The sequence below is a fragment of the Argiope bruennichi genome, chromosome 1 (assembly GCF_947563725.1).
Source record: "Argiope bruennichi chromosome 1, qqArgBrue1.1, whole genome shotgun sequence".
Lineage (NCBI taxonomy): Eukaryota > Metazoa > Arthropoda > Arachnida > Araneae > Araneidae > Argiope > Argiope bruennichi.
This window is the reverse complement of record NC_079151.1, coordinates 43,929,367-43,952,580: the sequence shown is the minus strand read 5'-3', so window position 1 is coordinate 43,952,580 and position 23,214 is coordinate 43,929,367. Positions and strand designations below refer to the sequence as shown.

At 26.3% G+C, this 23,214-nt stretch overlaps 1 protein-coding gene across 1 annotated transcript in view; it reads left to right on the top strand.

Annotated features, from left to right (window-relative positions):
* Window positions 1-23,214, top strand: part of LOC129977552 (lachesin-like) — a 447,706-nt gene that overhangs the window by 306,534 nt on the left and 117,958 nt on the right. The window contains exon 4 of the mRNA XM_056090567.1: window positions 17,490-17,672. Coding sequence (XP_055946542.1) covers window positions 17,490-17,672 — 183 coding nt within the window. The remainder of the gene's footprint in view (window positions 1-17,489; window positions 17,673-23,214) is intronic.

The window sequence follows — 23,214 nt, the reverse complement described above, 5'->3', positions numbered from 1 at the left end:
ATTTGCTAATTTAATTAGTCATGTAAGCAATCAGTAAATAATTTTCGGTTACAATAAAATTATATAAGAGTAAACGACATAAAACCCATATATTGGTGGAAAAAATAGAATGAGTACCTAATGGGGCGGAAATCAAGGTCAAAGAATGAAGAGGTCCAGAAATACGTTCATCTTTCCGCATCTCACTTCTTAACGATGTAGTATCGTTGAAAAGTGGTAGTCTCATAATATTGAAATTAATAGTATTTGAATTTGAAATTATCGGAAAATAACCCTCGTAAGTCTGTTCATTTAATTAGTGCACCTTGTGAACATTTTTAAATACATTTATTAATGCTTCAAGTGGACATTTTAAGCGGTTATTAATATCACCGAAAAAATTTCTATTTTGGATTTAATCCAAGACATGTAATATGTAATTAGTGTCAAGTTTAATCATTTAAATATTTTTACTGTGCTTATCAAAGAAAACTATATGGATAAAATAAATTTCATTTGTTCAATTTGATATATTGCTAGCAATTTTTTTTCTACATAATAATAATAATAATTACTAGCAAATATCGTCTTACTAAGATATCGACATGGTTATGAGGACAATTTTGAAGATATTAAAGAATTTTACTCCAAGATACTTTAATAAATCTTATATATATATCATTTTCAAATACTGAATCCTCCATTCTTTTGCGCATGCTCCTATCGGTTTTTATTTCACCAAAACAGAAGTGATGTAAAAAAAGAAATAAACTTATCTAAAAAAAGAGCATAGCAAAATTGATTTTCAATTTCATTGCTCTGGGGTGTAAAATCATTTATAAATGAATATCTAAAATGGACAATACATGTAATTCGTAATTTTCATTGAAATAACTGCGTCCTAAATGGTAATAAACCAAAAGAGATACCTGAATATTTACCTGATACCTGATACTGAGATATCTGAATAACTGAAATATTTTTATTTTCTACTTTCAGAAATAACTGAATATTTGTGTCAGCACAAACTATAGTTGCTGCTTTAACGAATTTAACAGTTTCAGATCTTTCGAAGAAAATTTCAAATTGTAATTTGAGTCTTATTCTGCTTTGTAAAATAATTGAACTAGGATTTTTCACATAAGATCTCATGGAATTGAATAATCTAGAAGGAATAAACTAATTAGCCAGGTTTAAGAAAGAAATAAGCAAATGCGACTAATTCAATTCAGATAATGTAATAGGATTCTTAAGATTAAATTGAATATTATCTTTCAAATAAAAGCAATGCTTGTATAAAAAATATATATATATTAAATTGAAATTGATATAAGTAAATAAAAAAATCTTCAAAGATGCTCTACAAATTTAGAAAAAGAATTCATAGTAAATTTCTTTTCCATAACTCTCTTTTTAATACAAAGAAACTGAAGAAAATCGCATATAAAATGTCTGCATTCAATAATGACAGTGACAAACTTTCTCAAAGAAATCAACTTTATTCTTTTCTTAGAGATAGAAAAAAAAAGTATCAGAAATCTCATTTACATTTTTCTTACCCAACATCAGATTTTAAACATGGTATTTTTGAGGGAAATGACAATAATTTTATTTGAAAAACAAGTTATTCTTTAAATTGACTTCACGCTACGTAAAAACGCTCATAATAATTTGTCACTTTTTCGATATCTGGAGGTTTCTTTTATACGTTAAAATGAAGTTGCACTGCAAGCAATGATCAACATCCCTGATGTCTTTCAGAATGGCTGTAAAAATATTGACATTTCAAAAAAAAAAAAAATGAAAGAACGAGATGGAAAAAAAATTTAAAGTTTCACATTACGATCTATTTTTAGAAAAAGTTGAATAAAGGGAGTTTTGTCAGATAATAGTCTAAATTTAGGTACGTGAAAAATTAGATCCTTTCATAGTTATATTTTTTTTATGAAAGTATCCGAAAAGTCTTTCAGTTGAAAAAGCGTATAATTCTCTATTTTATTCTGCTTTGAATAGAGGACAAATATACTTTGATTTTTCACATTTCAAAATGAATCAGACTTAAGCATTTTAGTAAAAATAAATAACACCTTTTTGTAAAGCTGTATAAAAAATACCAAGAAAATATTAATCTTTATCAAATGTAGAGTCATTTTTACGGAATAGTAGAGAAGTGTGGGAATTTTATTTCGAGTTAGAATTATTAAATATGCAAAGAAAAGTAAAATAGGATAGAAATAATTTAATATTAATTTTCTGTATATATGAGTTGATTAAATTAACAAATATATCTCTTATGGATTTTTTTTTCTAAATGTCAACTTAGCAGGAACACATTTTAAAACATATGATTGATAGAATCATTTCACAATTAATTATAACACAAATTTTATTCATTCTGTAGGATAAGTCAAATAAATATTACTTTAAAATAATTTGAGGGTCAGATATTATCAATCGTATTTTCACAGAGATCTAAATCTGAATTTATTCGAATTCAGAAACAAAACTGTGCACAACACGAATTGCATTATTCTCATTGCTAATAATAGCTGCCATGCTCTAATCCCCGACCGAGAGATTCAAAAATTCCATCGCAATCTTAGTCAAAACAATTTATATTTCATTGAGATTTATTTGCTAATTCTATGGTTAATATAAGTGTGCGATCTAAAACTACATATTGCAAACGATATTGTGTCATTTTTTCCAAGCAGAATCGTTGGCAAATGAAATAAAAAAATTAATAAGAAGGAAAAAAAAAAACTAGAAAATATGATGAGTTTGGGCAACTATTGCAAACGCTCCACTAGAAAACAATTAATAACAGAAAAGGCGACGTTTATTTATATCTTACAGGTGTGTAGACTAATTATAAAAATATAGACAATATCTAGGAATTAACTTCACTTTATATCCATTTAAAATTTGTTTTTTGTTCATTCAATAAGATTCTTGAGAACATAGATATCTAAAATTTTAAAAAAAGTGTATAATATTCTATTAGGATATAAATAATAAATGAATGTTAATACATATACCTAATAAATGCATGGCAATTTATTGGCGTTCAGAACTTTAGCAAACTATTCCAATGTAAATAGATAAAAAAAAATATACTATTTAATTCATTAAAATTTTCCGCGTTAGTCTTTTTTTTTCACTTTTTATCTGGTTTAAAATACTATAATAAATATTTATAATGCAAGCGCATGCAAATGAGAGACAATTATGCATATTTTCAGCTGGAAAGTTCATATATCGAAGCAATTATATCATTTTTAACTAATTAAGCAAGTTTGATTTTAATTTATTTTCTGAATTCATTACTTATATGTATTCATATTCTAATTTTACATATTGAAAATAACATTTTTAGCAGTTCGTAAAAACACCTAAAGTTAAAAAAGAAATTTATGATTCTTTTTTTTTCCTTTGATGCAATTGAAAAGAAGAACACTGACATCCTACGATATAAATTAATAATAATTATTGTTGAAATTATACTTAGCATTTCAATAATTTTTCGACCTTTTTTCAGCGTTTGATTTTGTCTACAGAGAGTGTGTTATGATGGCGTCTTTTTTACATCAATAATTTATTTTGGCCTTAATCCTACTCTCTCTTTCCCTATTTTGAATAGTATTACTGTATGAAGCGCACTTATTTTTCATTATAACTGTATTTCATAAAAATATATGTCCATTTTAAAGCATATGTCCATTTTAAAGACTTTAAGGGAGCATAACCTTGCCAATCGATATCCACAATTCGTTCTGCACTCATCTTACAATGTAATATGAAGTTTTCTAATGCTACATAAACCGTAAATAAAATAGATTAGTGTTACAATCCCGAATGAAATTAAAATCTAATAATAAAATAAATCTATAATTTTTGTGATGCTATTATTAAGAATTTTTGCTCTGAATATTCTAATTTTGAGTTAAGATAATATGAATTGAAACTTACTATTGAGCATTTTATATGTCCTAGAAATTAAGGGCTACAAAAACATATGACGTTTGATTTCAGACTGATTTCTCTGTAGGCACTCTTTGAAACTGGAGTTACAATCACCAAGTGACAACATTCCTTTTAGTTAATTAGAATAGATTTCTTGAATATTTTTTCACTGTCATAATTTTCTGAATTCTAGATAATTCAGTTTAATCTATTTTATTTTATTTGTACCCATCTTCTTAATGCGTGAATTTTTCCTGTTTTTCTAAACAAACATTACAATTATACATATTAAAAAAATAAATGATAGTTATTAGCAGAGAAACTTATATAAAAATATATAAGCCATTAATCTCTTTCATGTCAGATAAAATGCCAAGTAATTTCATCTTGTTCATGCACTTTTCATCTAGTGTCACAAATAAAAAATGTGTAATTATAGTGTTTCGCTGTGAATATGTTTTATCAGCTTAATTGCATATTTATGTGCACATATCATAAAAATAATCATTCCAAGTGATAGAAATGGATATAAATAATGGTTCTATTGTTAATTAATCTTCATGAAACTTAGAATGTTACATTTTTTACCGTTTTAATAAATTGCTTTTGACATAACATGCTTCATACTTTTGTTAAGATCATGAAATAATGATATATGAATATAATTTATTGCTGGTCTGAGTGTTTCTAGTCATAATTTATAAAGTAACATATTCAGTGGTGCAAAGTCGGGGCTTTCTTCAAGTTTCGTCTTCCTTTTTAAAGCTTAAATTTCAAACTTTGCTTTTTAAAATTTCATTCTCATCGTTTTAAAACTAACATTATTAAATTACAATTACTTTTTTAAACAATATTCATCTCTAAATAGTAGTACCATCTTCTTTTACGAAAAAACAATATGATATATATTACTATTCGTTAAGCAGTATTTATTATGCGTAGTCTAAAATGATACAAATTTCTTGAATTTAGTAATGAAAAAAGAATGGTTTAAACGAGCATCGTTCTTAAAGTATGATACTTTCATGCCAGAGTATGGAAGTAGGAATGGTGTTGGCTTCGATGCTTACATAGGACAGATTAATTAAAGTTATTCAAAGTGTAATGCAATATTTTCAAAATTAAAAACGAAAAATTAAAAAATCTTCTACGGTCTGAATTTTTGTTTGTTTCTATTTCCTTTATTTTCCTATTTATATATTTAATAATTAACAAATAAAATGTTTATATTTTTGGAGCAAGTATGTCTGTTAATAAAAAGTATTCAATGAAATAATTCTAGCTTTCTACCATATTTTTAGAATTTTAATACAATTTTTTATTCCTGTAATTCATTCTATATTAATTAATTAATAGATATGAGAAGAATAAATTAATTTTTTAGATTAATCTATCATTAATTATTTTTCCTGTATTGATTTTACTTTATTCTCTTATTTGACTTTTCACAATGCTATTCAAAAGCAATTTTTATCAATGCATTTCCTTTTATTGTAAAAATTTCGAATTAAAATATTCCACACTGATAAGATTCGGCAGTATCTCAAATAACAAGATATTTAGATTAGCATCCAGACTGGAAAGTTTTCTGATAACATTTCGACACATTTCTGGTATCATTGAATGCAAATTATTCTCCAACACCAATTGAACCTGTAATTTCGTCCGCAGATTTACACACCAATGTCAAGACACTTAACTTATATGAAATTCAACTTGCACCAGCACCGTAATCATGGTGGGTTTACACTGGAATGCAGGTTTGAGCCATGCGCTTTACAAACCAAGACTTAGCAATCCGACTACAAAGGCCCCTAACAGATGCAGGTAATTACGGTTGGAATATCCAAAGCATTATTTCGATGCAATCAAGGAAGATATGTCAAATCAACTAAAAAGCGAAATAGTTGAGAGAAATTTATGCATTAAAGTTTAGTTGTGCAGCTTCCTATATTTCGAACATCGGTTATAATTTCAAAATAATTTTATCAACAATATGAAGAACTTGCTTTAATAATCACTAAATCTGAAACTCACTGCCAATATATCTTTTAGGCCTTCTTATTAAAACGCATTTTGATATCATCCCAAACAAGTAAGTATTTATTTGTAACTGTTATTATTATTCATTGTATTATTATACAGAAATCAGTGTGAATAATAATTTTTTTTTCTTTCATGATTTACTTTTAGAATAAAGTTTATTTTTTTAAATGTTATAATAAAGAAAATTTAGTTAAAACGTTGAGAAAGAACAATAGCTTGATACTGATTATTTGTCAATATCAAAAAAAAATTATAAATTGTAAATTAATGATAAAATTATAAATTAATTTTAAATTATAAATTATAAATTAATGATAAAATTATAAATTATAAATTAATAATAAAATTATAAATTAAGATTATTATTTCTGTCAAAAATTTTTAATACGTAATGATTTAAAGTGAATGTAGGAAATAGTTTAAGAATATCACTTAAATTAAAAATACATTTTTTATCTAATGATATTTATGATAAAATTATTGGACTCAAAATGCTTGCTATTTCAAAGTGAATGACAAAAAATTTACGAATTTAGGAATGTTATTTTTAGGAATTTCGAGGGACTTTAAAAAGGGTGGATGGTAAAAAATGATATCTAACTCGGTGCACAATTTATAGAAAAGATATTAAACAAATCAAAATAATGGCAAAGATGTACTTTGTAACTTAAAATATCATAACTATAAAGATATCAACAGAAAAGCTACTAACTATTTTGCTAGTTATTAATGACAAGACTTTTCATATCAGGAATATCGTAATTATTGATTTGGGTATTGAATTCATTTAAAGATAGAAATAAATTCAGCATATTTTAATATAACAAAAAAAAAATAACGTATGTGCAAAATAAATTTTAAAAAAATCAATATAAAATTATTATATTATTACTTTTAACATAGAGAAAATAAAAATAAGGTTTTTAAGAAATAATTTTAATTTATGTGATCAAGTCCAAACAATAAAGCCTAGTATTAATTTAATTTTTGAGCTCAGATTTCAAATGATTTATAAGGTGTTTATAATAAATTAATTAAAGTAAATTAATTAAAAATGTGCTTCCTTTATCACTGAAACCATGCATGCAAAATGCTTTCTTCATACAATAATTCTACTTGTTTGAAAGATTTCTAGGTGATTCCTCATAATTTTTTATATAAACTGATGATTACACAAAAATTTAAGAAAAAGATAATGACTAAAATAGATTGAGCATTAGTTTTGTTACTGTGGTAAAACTAGTTATTTCAGTAGACTACAATTGAAAAAAAAATTGCTGGCATTTATTTGTTGAACACTTTCATGTAATCTTAAGCTTGACATAAATTCTTATAGCTTATATTTTATTTGGAATACCAGTGTTGATGTACATATTGAAATTTCAAAGCAAATATCTGAAATTTATAAGAGAAATGATAAATCCCTCGAAAAGAAATATTTAAGCTATCGTAAATGATAAACAAGGAAAAATTTTTGGAACTAAAAACAAATCATGGTAAATAGAGAAGATAAAGAGGCTTTTTTTTTACATTAGAACAGTTTTTTTCATTTATTTATTTAAATAATCAAAATTCAGCCTACTGACCTTTATTGTTTAACACTTTTATTGAAATCTTAAGACTTATCATGAAGACTAATAACTTATAATTGGTTTGAAATCACAATATTGATAGAACTTCTACTATAATACCAGAAATTTAAAAGTGAAACAACACAACTAATATATAATAATAAGTCTCTATGAAAAAAAAAATATTTATGTTGCCGTAAAAGAAATTTACTCCACACAAAGCTTTACAATAACGCATTTTTATCGTATAAACAACAAACGTTTAGTTCCTGGCATCATTTATCACAGCGAAAAGATATAACTCATGTTCTGTTGAAGAAAGTGATGGATGGTAGTTCGTTATCATTTATATTGTTTATGATCATGTCACTCCGTTCTACAAAACGTTAAAAATATAGAAAGTGACAGAAGTTCTTTTTAACGAACTTTCAGCACTCGCGTGATCCAGGAATAAAATAAACATGCAAAAGAAATTCATTCTTATTTTATTTTTAGAGAGAAGACAGACTTCTCTGAATTCTTTTCTTAAAAGTCACGATTTTTTTAAACTGATTAATAACCAGAGGAAATGAATTTCAAAACAGTTATGGTGAATTTTATTTCTTATATATAAATAAACTAAGAAACAGAAACTGTGCCTTGTGGATATTCTATGAATTTTTATTAGAATTTATTTTTAAAATTATATATATATTTTATCTTCTCTTTCATATTTTTATGCTGTTTTGCTAATATTTTTCTTATGTAAGATTTTTTTTCTTAAATAACGTGTTTATATAAATTGTTTTGCATTATTTAACTTAATTATCATAAGAAATGATATGTTATTTTGTTTACTTAAATATAATTAGCTAATCCATTTCAAGAAATCTCAATGTACAAATTTACTTTTGAGTTGTATATTTATTTTATTTTAATGTGTAATTAAAATGAAATTAATTACACATCAATTATAATTAACTAGTTTTCCTTCGATAAAATTAATAAAATTATTCAAATGCATTACATGTAATTGGACAGTGGAGAATGAATAACCTGAGAAATTTTTTGATTAGAATTTGGAAATGCCATCTCGTTTATACCTTCTGAATCCTTTATTATAAATTTTAATAAAGAAAATAAGGAAATTACATGATTCGTATTCGGCTTGCAACATTAACGCCTCATTTCCGAATTAAACCATTAGTCTTTTTAAGATAAACTTCAATATAAAGCCATGCATTTATTAAGTAATACAGTTTCTGGTCTGATACTTCATTCTACGCTCTTCTCATCACACATCTAAAAAAGTATTAAATCACACGCCATCCAATTTTTGCAAACGCTAATAGTTCCCATTGTAAATTAAGATACTGGAAAACTGGACTTATTGTATAAAACTGGAAACTGGAAACATTGTAAATTAAAACTGGAAAACATAGAAACAGATGGTAATAGTAAATGCAATTCTTTAATCGAAATAATATTCCGATTAATTATTTCCCAACAAGGATACAGTTAAAAACTAATGAGAAGCTGCCATAATTGCGCTTCTCTAAAATTTAATTTAGTTATGTATCTTTAGAAGATATTTCACGCCTTTTATGGCAGCAGAAATTGATTTATCATGAAAAAAAAAAAATGATCTTTCAGTTTTTTATTCCAATTTGCACAATTGTTCATTTATGATTTCAAATCTGTTTTCATAAGAAAAATTTCATTCCTTCTAATAGATAAATGTTTTTTTTTATCATTTCCTTTTATTATATTCCATTTTTGTGATGATGATGATGATGTCTTCTCCGCATTACCACTAAAGGGTTGTGCAGTAGCTTCTGAGGGTACAGACGCCTGAGCACGAGAAGGCAGAAGTATGACTTCTAATTCAAATGAAGATGAAATACACACATTAGTCTTCTCAATCCCTTTTTACCGGGGGGGGGCGGGGGGCGGAGCTCATTCACACACCTAACAGATAGAACACAGGGGAAGAACAACCATGCCCGAACCAGGACTCGAAACCGGGACGCCCAGATCACGGGGAAGGCGAACTACCCCTAAGCCAGGAAGCCGGCATTTCATTTTTGTTTTTATTATTTTCATATTTTCTTTAATAATTGAAACAGATTTGTAGTAATCCTCCAATGAAAAACGAATGATATATATAAAAATCTTATAAAAGAAAAGATTTTCTTTAAACCTGTAAAAAAGAAATGAAACAAATACAACATTTGGAAGCTCAAATCAAAAGCAATAAGTAAAAAAAAAAAAAAAAAAAAAACTTTAGAAACTTTGGAATTGTAATAATATTTGAAATATATTTTTATGTATACGTAATGAAAGTTTAGGAGGGCTTTTTATTGATGAATGATTGTTAGGACATTTATTGAGTATTTGTATCAATTTTCATAGATTTTACAATTTGTTATACTTCAAAATTTTTATACACACATATAATTTATTATAAATTAAAAAGGTTTCATGGATATAGATAGTCAAAGTAAAATTATTTGGTTTAACATAAACTTTTTTATTTGCCATTTAAAAAATTATTTATTGATTAATCTGATAAATTTTACTAACGATATATTCACTAAATAAACATCAACATTGAGAATATCGTTTCCCTTTTGCGATAGGAAGGCAGAAGTCGAATTAATTCTGTTATAAAATACTTTTTAACCAGCAATCAAATTTATTCATCCTCGTATCAGGAATTTATGTGTACACTGCCATTTCGAATCAAGCAGCTTTCTTCATCCATATTCCAAAAAAAAAAAAAAAAAAAAAAAAAAAAAGCAAAATAAATTTTTGAAAAAAAAATCAGCTTTCTTTTTTAATATTCTTCATTTCCAAGTATAAAGGTTTTGATTCGTACATTATTCTTACAAATTAGAATATTCAATATTGCAAATTGTAATATTCATCTTCTAGGAATAAATGTTTAATTCCTTTTTTTCATTATTTTTAATTTTTTTTAATTAAACAGTTTTATATAAGAAATATAGATATCAAAACGTGCTTGCGTAATATTGATATTGCACGAGAAACACTTTAATTAAATATTTTAATAGCATTGATAACATGTTTAAAATTTCAAAGAATATACAGGAATTTTTTCATGTTTATTGTGACTTAATTTCACTATCAATAGTTTATTAAGAGAAAGAATATCCATTTTTACTTAAGACATGTATAAATGTCATAGTCCATGATTATAAATATTATGCAATCAGAAAAATGTATGGCTAAAATCGAACGTTAAACGGCTCATGTGCCTGCAATTATAATTAAATAAAAAAATTATATCAATAAAAATTAAACGATTTAAAGTGATTAAAATGTATTATTAACAACTGAAACAAATAGCTGTAAAAATGCTCGAAACTCTTGTCTTCAAGAAATGAGTGGAAAATGGATCACTAAATTCAATATTAACAAACGTGTAAAAAAATTAGAAAGCATACGCGTTTAGATAGAATTAAGTATCTTTATTTTCGTTGGCAAAAAAATATTTGCACAAGAAAGTGAAAATTTGCTAACACATCTCCTAAGGAATATAAGTAACATTCCTTATGAGATACAAGAGTGAGAATAAATATTGTAAGGTTATCCAAATTAAACAGAAATTAAGATTTAAATACCTTCTGAATAAAAAAAGCTGTCTAGATAACAGATAGATACTCCTTAGAGTTTGCAGTTTTAATTTTATACAGTTCATATTACTTCTAATATAATTAAAATGGTGCTGCGTCGATACTAATTTGCTTAAAATTGAAATTATGTAAAACGATTCTCCCGAGGACATAAGTTCAAAAACACTTATTCATTAACTATGTTTACATAGATTCCGACATTAATTAATTGAGCATTTCAGGTCACTCTTTCACCGGAGAAATATTAATATTTCTGCCTCACTAAAGTCATTTCGGTATGTTAAATACTTAAATGGAGGTACAAAACCTTCACACTTAATGTTACAATCTTCCAATAAATACGTCTGCGTTTAAAAAGAAGAATCAATTTCGAAGCAAAACCTGAACAGGAACGCAAACCAAACAGTTTGTAGAAAAGAATCATAATTATTATTTAGATGCTCTTGCATTACTGCAAAGCTAATATTAAAAATGTTAAATATTTTCACAAAAAAGAAAACCGTTTGTATATATTTTTTTTAAAAAATTCTACACAAAAGAGTTTTAATACTATATAAACTAAAATGCTAGCTTTTTTTTTAAATAAGATCGTACTGCATTTTCAGGAGAATAAGTGAACAAAAATGTGACTAAGATCCAATTCAAAATTTTTGCATCGGAAGTATGTGAATACCTCCCGTGTAATTTGTTTAGCCCTGCATATTAAAAGTGCGCTACAAGTTATTTTTTTTAAATGTATAAATTATAGAATACAAGTAAATATTATTTTACACAATAAATAATTGAAACATTGATATTATTCTGTGAAACGTAATTTAAATTCAAGAAACTCTGGAATCATTTATACTACATTAACTATAATTTGATGAATTTGCTTTTCATTAATGTATGTAATATTTCCTGCTCCATTGTATTCAAATATAGATGGAAGAAGGTAGATGAGTGCATATTTTCATGATATGAAGCATTATTATATGGTTCATACTTTTAGCTATTAAATAGCAAGAATATCATAGCGTACATACAGAAATAGTTCGAAAAATATTTGCTCGTTTTGAGGACCTATTTTCTATATTTTTATTTAAAATGATTTTTTTCAAGTATCGTAGGTTCTATTCAAGTACTTTTCAACGATTTATTGTCTTGTATTTTTAAAAAAAGTTCAAAGGCCATCCAAATTTTAGAAAAAGTGCAATCTCGATATTCTCTTTCTCCTACAGCTTTTGTTTTATCACATCAAGGATGATACTTAATTAACTTTTTAAAAAATAAATTTATTGTTTGAGATTGTTTCATCAATCCTATAATAATATTCCTTAATAAAAATAAGCTGGAATACCAGAGAGATGTTTAGAAAAAAGCAAAACGATTTAAAAGTAATATAGGAAAATAAGTAATGAAAATATATTATTGACATAAAACAAATGCCGAATGTACAAATACAGTGTTTTGTAGGTAAATAAGCCAGTGCTGCTTGCACTTAGTAATTTTTAAGTTAATTTGATTATTTACGAAATAAAAGCTCTATTGCATTGAAACAGAAGCTAAAAAATTCTTTATTGTTTGTTTGTTTGTTTCCTATGGCACTTGCCATGGACAACCCCGCTGTTATACAGCGATTTTAAGCCGGTTGGGGAGCGCCTCTTGTTTTTTATAGTGGCGCCAACTAGGGCCAAGAGTACGACTTTGCTACTCACGCATCACTCATTCGCTTGCACAACCCCTTTTTACAGGATGGCACATTCACACATCTCACAGATAGAACAACGGAAGAACAACCATGCCCAAACCGGGACTCGAACCCAGGACGTCCGGATCACGGGGAAGATGCGCTATCCCTATGCCAGGACGCCGGCAAAAATTCTTTATAGATCTGTGTTAAACAAAATTATTTCAATAAGGTTTCCTGGTGAAAATGAAATAGTGTTTAATTGCCTTCCATAAAGGGTATTTCTATTATGATTTAATACATTCATTTTTATTTTTTTCTTCTAATTATCTGTTTGGAGAAATCTAATACGCAGTTGAACCTAATAGGAATATATTGCTTTTAATTTATATTTGAAAAACTCTGTCGGAACATTTATGGTTTTGCATTTTTTTTTTTTTTTTTTCCTTTTCGATTCCTGTTAAAACTTAGGTTAATGAGAAATTCATGCATTTCTGGCAATAGCAAGTCCTTAAACTTGCTGCCTTTTCAAAAAAAAAAAAAAAAAAAAAAAAAAAATGAAATATTTCTTCAGTTTTCGTTCCAATCTATCTCATTTTATTTCTTAGGGGTTAAATCAGCATGCTAGGAAAACAAAACAAAGATAAAGCAAATTATTAAGGTGGAATAAAATCATGAAAGTATTAACTTATCCATAGCCAAAGTAGCAGAAAACTGTTTTATACATTCACTGATAGTGAAATATATAAACCAACTCACTCATTATATATTCAATTGACTAAAAAAATTGTCCAGTCTGAAATATATAGTGAATTCATAAAAATAATATAAACTTATTTTAAGAATTATCAGCACCAACAACACTTCTGGAATATTCTTGTCTCGACACTTAGAAATATATAGAACGAAGAGCTAGGACTTGATAACCAAAACAGGCAGAAATCCTTTTAGAGAAATATTTGAATAAAAATGAAAATAATATCTTGACGAAAGAGATTTGGTTTATTTGGATTGTGTAACGGAGGATGTTTTGGATATTCTCAAACCATAGGGTTGTGAGCAGTGCATCCAGCAATCATATGTGGGTCTTACGAAGCAAAATAGAAACTTTTTATTTGCCCAGATCGGGACTTTAGAAAAGCCATATGAGATTTAGTTGAGTTTGGGAGGAATTCCGAAGATGGTTTCAGATTTTTAGACACTATTTTCTAGTGCATTTCTGAAATATTGAAACTTTTTTGATATAAAATTCGAAGGGTTTCAAATAAAAATACGTAAATTCTCTTATTAAAGCTGTTGAAATTCTGTCTTGCTTCGCGTGAAATAAAAGTGAAATAAAACTTTGTAGAAATTGATTTATTCAAATAAACAAATGAATAAGGAACAAAGAGGTATATTGTTTTCAGTCATATTACCATAAAATATGTCATGAAAATTTTAAATGACAAAAATTAAAACTATTAAATGGCTTCTCTTCAGGCTAAAAAAATAATAAAATTTACAATATAAAATATAACAAATTGGATGAGCATTTTATAATGAAATGCAAATCTCTTGCACCAATATAATGTACAAACAAAAGCAATCTGTTTCAAGGATACATTTCTGTATGTTATCCGAAGAAAGTTATTTCTAATAAATATTATGGTAAATTGTCTAATAAAAGTCATGATTTTGTTAAAAATTTATAAAAATATATATTTTATTCGTAAATAAAATAATATTTCTTTTTGAAATGAAGCAAATTTTTTGATCATATTTCTTACTACCCAAGCTGTATTTTTTTTCCATTATTAACGCCATTATTTCCATTATTCAAAAGTTGATAATTTTTTACGCTTTTTCATTGGATATTTAAAATCATAAAAATATGGTATAACATTTTTAGTTTTCTCTAAACCTTTTATTTTTTGCACTCTGATAGTTTGTCTGTGTGAGTGAATGAATGTGTTTATGATGCCTATTCACTTTATACAGCTATTTTACTCGGCTAGTTTGTGCCATGAAACTATGGAGTATTTTTATTGTAAGTGTTAAAGTATTATGATTTTTTTTTTTTTTTACTATTTTTAAATGTGATTTACAGAAAAATGTTAAACACAAATCTAGATTTCATAAATTTGTATACAATACATTTTTGACCAAATCAGCCTTAAATATAATACATTTTATTTAAGGCGTTTTTTCAATTAGAAATATTTTATTTTCCCTATAACGATTTAGAAATTTATTATTGAGTCACGGTTAGAATGAACATCCTTTGTAAAAGAATATGCAGTTATCTGGTGATAAAAATAAAATATATGTTATATCAATGCCCATCATTGGCAACTTCGGCGTTTCGATTTTCTCTTAACAAAATGGTGTCTGCAATTCTTAAAGCTGTCAAAAAATGAATGATTGCTTCTTTTCAAAACTTGCATGACGCCATTTTTCATTTAAAATGGCGTCAGAACATCGATAAAACTACTGAAATCGGTTTCTCATACACACATAACACTCATTCTTCTTTAAATACAAACATTAAGCAAATTATCTAGAAGAGATATAAAACCAGTTATTTTAATATTCTTTCTTAATTCTGTATTACTTTGTGACTAGGCAGTATTTTGTAGAACATTTATAATTAAAATCCTTTCAATAATTTGGCTCTGATATGCTCAAAGAATAATTTTTTCAAACAAGATTTATAAAAACCTTTTCATTAACCCTGCTGCTGTGTTCATTTCAAATACACATACACTGTGTTAGAGTTCAAATGAGGCCAGTGTTTCTCATTTAAACTACTAACAATACATTCTTTTTCAATTTTTGAACAAAATTAATGGGACAAATTCTACCTTTTGTATTTTTCTGATTTTTCTTTTTAAATCTGCACCTTATAACATAAGGGTTCAAAAGGACCCGGACATAGTATATGTGATCTTTCTTTTTAACAAACAAGCTATTATTACAATAGAAAAAAAAGGAAATACATTTTACAGAATAGTAAACTGAACACATTCATAAAGCCACATCATAATAACTAGGCTATTTTTAATTTTAATATAAAATTAAGTAATTTCTGGGTCGAAATGGGTCTGAGAACTTTAACAGGGTTAAAAATACATTCAAATCTATTGCTTTAAATCCCTTTAAAGTTTAAAATCATGAAAATTCTTTTTAAAAAATATAAATAAATCCGGACGACATTCAGGTGATTCTAAGTAATTCTAAGTGTAAATTTAAAACTGACAAAAATGAAAGGTTTTTTTTTAAGTATTTTTCCTTAAGTAAAATAAAATCTCATTATCTAATTCGCATAATTTCAATAAAAAAAACAGAACAAATTTTCCCTTTTATCTTAACTCTAGCTTAACTACTGAAAAATTTCAAACCGTTCCCCAATGAATCCATTACGTCTTATTTTTTTTTCTTTTTTCAGATAATCCTTGGAAAATTGAGAAATTGAAATTCTTCCTTTCTTTTTATTTTTAAATATGCATACAAGAGTTAGCTGAATACTAGTAAAAGGTTTAAAGTTTTAAAATATTAGCGAGTAATAAAAAATGTTTTCTTCGCTAAAGTTATTTATTTTCCTCCTTTATTCATTTCTTCAATAATTTTATACTAGCTGCCAAATTGTTCATCTAGATTACTACCTATTAAATCTGTAATAGAATGGTTCTTTTTCAATACACCTTGTTTTTTGTTGTTTTTTATATGAACTGAAAAACATGAATTCATTTGAATTAATTGAAATTAAAAAGTGTATATACTATGAAATAAAAGCGAAGATGAAACTCCTATTTTGGATTTAATGATTGGTAAAAACGTACGATTGAATGTTCTGATACATGAATTTTAATTTTAATATAACATTTAAAAACATGAATAAATTGAACTAAAAAAATATTGTAAAAATTAAGAAATATTAACCATACTTATTTAATGAAGTCGATTTTATTTTCATAATTTTTTTAACCTTAAAATGATACAAATTGATAGATTGATAATTGTTAATAATTGTTGTTGTAATTGTTTAATTATTATAATATAATAATAATAATAATTGTAATTATTTTGGAAGATACTGACATCACTTTCCATAAGCAAGTCAGTGATTAAGCATCTGTAGAAGATTAAGCCTATTTTTGTAAAGGATTAAACTTTCGATTTGATTTCTCGATTAAACTTTCTGTTTGATTTTTTTTTCTTCTTCTTTCCTCTAACTAAATTGACCTATTTTGTGGACACGGCGAATCTTTTCCAAAACATTCAATAATATTTTTTAGCTCCATCAATTAACTAAGCGAAGTTCTCGATTTATTGCAGCTGTAAATACTAGTATATTTAATGAAGCAGTCTAAAATTCGTATATTTTGTTTGCACTTGACTGTTGTCACTCGACAATAAGCAATAATGTTAATTTCCGTGCCAATTAGGCTAGTGTTTTATATATAGATAGATAATCAGCTATGCATTGTGAAGTTAGAACCAAACTTCCCCAACATTTTCAACATTATATTGATCAAAAGCTCATCTTGATGATATGTCTATTTCCTGGCAAAATTGTATGAACTAAATAAAAACAATGAAAAATATTGATGGAATGCGTTTACAGTATCTTTTCATTTTCTTTTTCAGTTCCGCCGTCGTTTCTGGATTCCGAGACAAGCTCTGAGGTGCTGGCTCGAGAGGGCACAAATATAACCTTGACATGTCGGGTCAGGGGACACCCGACCCCCACTATCACGTGGAGGAGAGAGGATGGACAGGCTCTAATGAGTAACATCTGCCAGCACCAGACAGAAGGAAGGTGTCAAAACGGTAAAGTAAAAAATAAGATTTATTTTTTTCCTTTTTGAAAAATATCTTGTCAATTTAGGAAATGTTACTCAAAGTTTTGTAGCTGTTACGAAATTAGTGTCCAATCAATTTTGTCATCGGTAACACAAGCCAGAATTAAACTTTCTTTCTGTTTAAAAGAATTAATATCTCCAGTCATTTTTTTCAATAAATATTTGTCAATTGAATTCTATCTTTTAGAGGTTGAATTTGAATTACTTTATGCTGCTATTTATCTAACATAACAATTGAAATAGCTGACAAACTTACGATGTTATCAAATAACCTGGTGGAAAATAGCACAAATTAAAGATAACTTTAAATTAGTATTATGCCATCCGTTATTAAGTCCTTTTTATTGATATTTTCAAAATTAGCTGTGATTTAATTTCTGTGAGACATTTAATTAAAAAGCGATTAAACACTTTAGACTCCATACTATTAATCCTTTTCGAACATATCCATAAATTGATATTATTAAAAATAAGGCCTCATTTTTGAAGAAATATGTAAGAGGCAACCAATGATGAACGATAAAAGTTCAATCACAAATCCAAAGCTCAATCAATCGGAAAGATTTCATATTTAAATCACTATTTGATAAAAATCAGCTCTGGATTTTAAAAACGCTAAATACCTTTAACATTATGGATTATAAATTGCTTAATTCAGAAGATAAAGAAAAAGAAATAGCGATGAAATCTATAGTTTCGAAATAACGTTTGAATTATTTCTGGGATCAATTTGTGCAAATGGGCACGAACTACAAGCATATATTTTAATATGAAGCTATTTTTTTAAATATTTCAAAACTGATCTCATACCGCTCTTTTCAAAACTAAATTGCTGCATTATAATACATCTTTTCAATTAATGGTTATTAATTAATGGGAAATAATATTTTATATTAATTTTTAATTAATGGAAAATAATATTTTTAATCAAAAAGTTAAAGCTAAGCAAGTTAAAGCAAAAATTCTAAGTAAATACCTAAAAAATCAGAAAAATTGGTATTCATTTCTGTTTGCTTGATTTCCTTATCATAACTTTTTCAGCAAACTGTACTTTTATAATTTTTGATTTGTCTTCTAAGGTTTGATAAAAACAATTTTCTATATTTAAAAGTGCATTAATAAAAGCATTCATTCAATTCATTCCGTATATAATTTTGATAAATTTAATTTAAGGCGAAATGCATGAGATTTGTGTTGAATCAAAATTAAAAGGCAAATATTTAATTAAGTTTTAGAAATATTAAAATATTGTGTTGTCATCCGGGAAACCCAACTGAAACAAAACCAAATTCTTGTACATCAAGAAGTAGGCAAAAAACTCAATTGAATTTTTGTATATTTACAAGTAGGAAACAAGTCAAGTTAAATATAAACATGAAAAATAGGGTGAGTTTTGGATTTCTAATGTTTCGACGCTCATGTGTGCGATATATATACATATATATAATTTCCGTAAGCCTTGTTACTTATCTGTGAAAATATTATAAATAATAAAATTCTTCTGAAAATAGAGATATGTGATATAGTAGCGAGTGGTATTTTATCATTTCATATACTAGGGAGATATCGCTAGTATATGAAATGATAAAATAATAAACTCAAAGGTACTGTTATATCCTAACTGTAGATGTAGCTGTAGCAGCTGGTTGCCTGAAAGGCCAAATCTTTTCCTATGACAAGACATTTCAAATTGAGTGCCCTCGATATATCCAGTTTTTTTCTGTTATGAATTCTTTTTCAATATCGACATTCTAAGGAAAGCACATGAAAAGAGAATAATAGCTGTAAAGCGGTACAGAAGTAAAGGTGCCATGACACACTTGTCGTGACAACCGAACAATGATAACAACTGACATAAAAATAAAAATTATTTTTCCTTTCCTTGAAATAAATCTGACAGCTTTATTCCTTTATAGAGATCGATTATTCTCAGTTTTGCACTTTTGCTGCTTACAAAGCAGAGTGCCGAGAAATTCTAAAAAGTAAAGGCTTAATATATATTATATCGATGTAGTATTTTTTTTTTTAAATATTTACATTATCTTTGTATGAAGTTGCTTTGATTTGCATTAATTTTGTCTTCTGTGCCTAAATAATGGTTTGATTTTGAATGCGATGCAAACTGACAAAGAATTAAATATATTTTGAATAATTTAAATTTCTCAATGTACACTGAATTGCATTTTACTATCTAATGCTATATTAACTCAACGTAAGCTAAATCTAAAAAAACAACAAAAAATGCAAAATGCATCGAAAAATCCTTCGATACTATTAGTTTCACTTCTATATTAGGTTCGAATCTTTTATTTGAATAATAGAAATGAAGTAATGACACATTTCAAGAATTATAGTAGACACATAAGATTAGATCTGCAATATACTATTATTTGAATCATTTTTAGTTAAACATGACAAAATGTAACTCTTTAAAAAAATTTTCGGAATGCTATCAAATTATATAATTATTAAACGATATATATTGTACAAAATTCAAAATTTTTATTTTAAAAAGCAGAATGACTTTTTAAATCCCCCACTCAAATGTATTTTATTCAAAAATTGTTATGCTATAGTAATGTTAAATTCAAATAAATCAAACGCATGCCAGTAATATATGGGAGATTTTCTTCAAGTAATAATAACTCTTTATAAGACAGATTAAATAAATGTTTATTTTCTCTAGTCAAGGAATTGGTTCTGCATCGATTTTCATTTCAGACAGTGTAAAAATATTCTACCATCAAACTACCATACGTTTGAATCCTGAAATAAATTATTACTATCAAGAAATTTGGCTGATATAGTAAAGGATCTCATCTTTATTGATGAATTTGTTTGTTTTCAAAGAATTTTCTTTGAAGGTTTTATGATTTGTTTATACAAAATAAACCTAAAACAGCTTGCATTCGTCAATTTAAATGCTATATTCAAAAGTTAATTCATTATCGCAATAGATGCCGAAATATATTTTGATAAGTTGATATAACATCAAAAAATCATAAATTTACTATTATATATGAAATCTTAGTTTCTTTAAATTGAATAAAATAAATTAAATTTGGGAAAGCAATCTCTATTGTAAATGATTCTTTTGTTATCTGTTTGCATTTGATGATTTAATATGAAATATAATTTGAATGAATAAATTCAAAGTCATTGATTATAGATTTATATTTTGAAACAAAAATCAGTTTCAGAGCATTTAAGCGTTGAAATCATTCATGGACTAGCATTTAGAGAACAATGACAATAAAAAAAAATGATGACCATGACTCACTAAAACCGTTAATCATATTTTATAAAGAAGTTACTTATAATATTACAATTCACTAAAGAATTTTATTATCTTATAGTTGATACAGAAGTAAATTCTCACTATTTTTACTCATGCAGAATCTATAGAATTAATTATATAAGCAAGTATCAACGAAATTGGATAATGGTCTTAATTTCAAACCACACTAATTTAGATTGATTAAAAAAATAGTAAATGTTTTAGAATCTTCAATAAATTAAAGAAAGGAGGGAATTTTAAAGTCAGTTTGCTTTTCTTTTCTTTTTTTTAGTTTTCTTTTGTTTTACACAATCTATAGAAATAAATGAAAATGTAAACTTGCGTGTTTTCAAAATTAAAGGAATAAAGAAAAAAATCATTGCATTATAAGTATTTCGATGTACAAAATAGAGTATTTTTCTTAAATTAATAAAAAAATGTAATATTTACCCATATTTTACTGATAGAGCTCCAAAAATATGAAGATTGCTCTATAAAATAACCCTCTCAATGAATATCGCATTAAATATTACATAACTTTATATTTATATCATCTAACCATCTGCTCTAATTCCCAAGAAAACCTTTAAATACAATCTAGCATATAGATTTTCAAATTTACATATTTAAGTACACTGAATATATGAATTTCTATAGCAAGGATTTAAATTATATGTTTCTTTTGTACGACTGTAGTGAAAATTTTGATACATATACTATTATGATAAGAAAACAAAACAAATATTCGGTATAATATGAAGAGTATCATTGTTCTGATACGAAATGAAAAATTAATCATCTTTTTTTACGAAAATGGCAAGCACATATAATGTTCTTTAATACAAGAGAAAATGTTATTTGACGTACATATGAATTATATTGTCTTTAAAAAATTCAATAATATTTCAAACTGAAAGACGAAAGTAAAATAAGCATATTATGTTCCGGCAAAAAACACTTTTATCAACCATAACGTCTAGAAAAATAATTATGAAAATTGTTTAAGAAATGTTCATTGATTAAGTATTTTAGAGGTTGCATTAGCATTAGATGAATTTTGGCCCTTACAAGAAAGAAATCTCCATTAGAATTAGTGAATGTCCTAGAAATATGATTATTGGCATACATATTCTAACCGTCTACTGTCATTACCAACACCTGCGTTTTATTAAGGCAACCATTACTCTCCGTAATTAGACTCTGCTTTCAAAGAACCATGAAAGATTTTCTTATTCTTTTTTATTTTTTTCTTCTTCCAGTTATTTGCTTCCTTTTACCAGAAAACTTATCGATCCAGAGATAAGATCTCATTTTTGGTTGTAGCCTACTTACCGCCGCGAATCTAAAGTTGCTATCTTAGCGTTCTTTGTGGAATCAAGTCAGTGTCTCAGGTACTCTCAATTAAGAAGTCACGCACTAGGTGTCAAGAGCCGGGAAAAGCTGAAGCATCAGAAATTCACCAAAAAGCTGAAGGATGGAAAATAATTCTTATAATAAAGATTTAGCTACCATAAAAGTTATTAACAGGAAGGAAATATTTTTCTTCTAGAATGAATTTTTAATGCGATTCTTTTTAGATTATTAAGATAAGATTTTTATTTGTGACATGGATTAATATTAATTCGTAATGATAAAATATGAATAATGTTTCTTTTTTACTTCTTATATGCATCAATTAAGATATTAAAAAGTAATGGATGAAATTCATCTAATATTTAAATTATGACATGAAAGTATTCTAACATGCATGATATTTCTGCATGACATGATATTTCATGAAGAAAGGAAACTAGAAATTTCTTTATTATTTAGTTTTTGATATCTGCCATAGGCATAGTAGAATAGCTACACTTTTTTCTCTAAATCCTCCATTTTTAAATAAAAATCAAAATAAAGTCTAACAATATTCTTTAAAATATGCTTAAAATTATTTTCTTAAAATTATTTTTTTTCTTGCGAAATCAAAGTTGTATGCTATTTAAAATAAGATATCACTAAATGATGCAACTATAAATATGAATTAGATAACGTTATCTTATTTTAATTGAAAAATTTAATAATGAAATCATTAATATTTGTCAAAATACTGAAAAATGCTTTTGCATATTTTGGCATATACTATACGTTTCACCTAATTATTCGACAACGGTAAATAACAACAGGATAGTCACCAAACGAATTTTGTATATTTTATTCAATTTAACTTAGTTCTGTAGAAAAACATTTGTTCTGT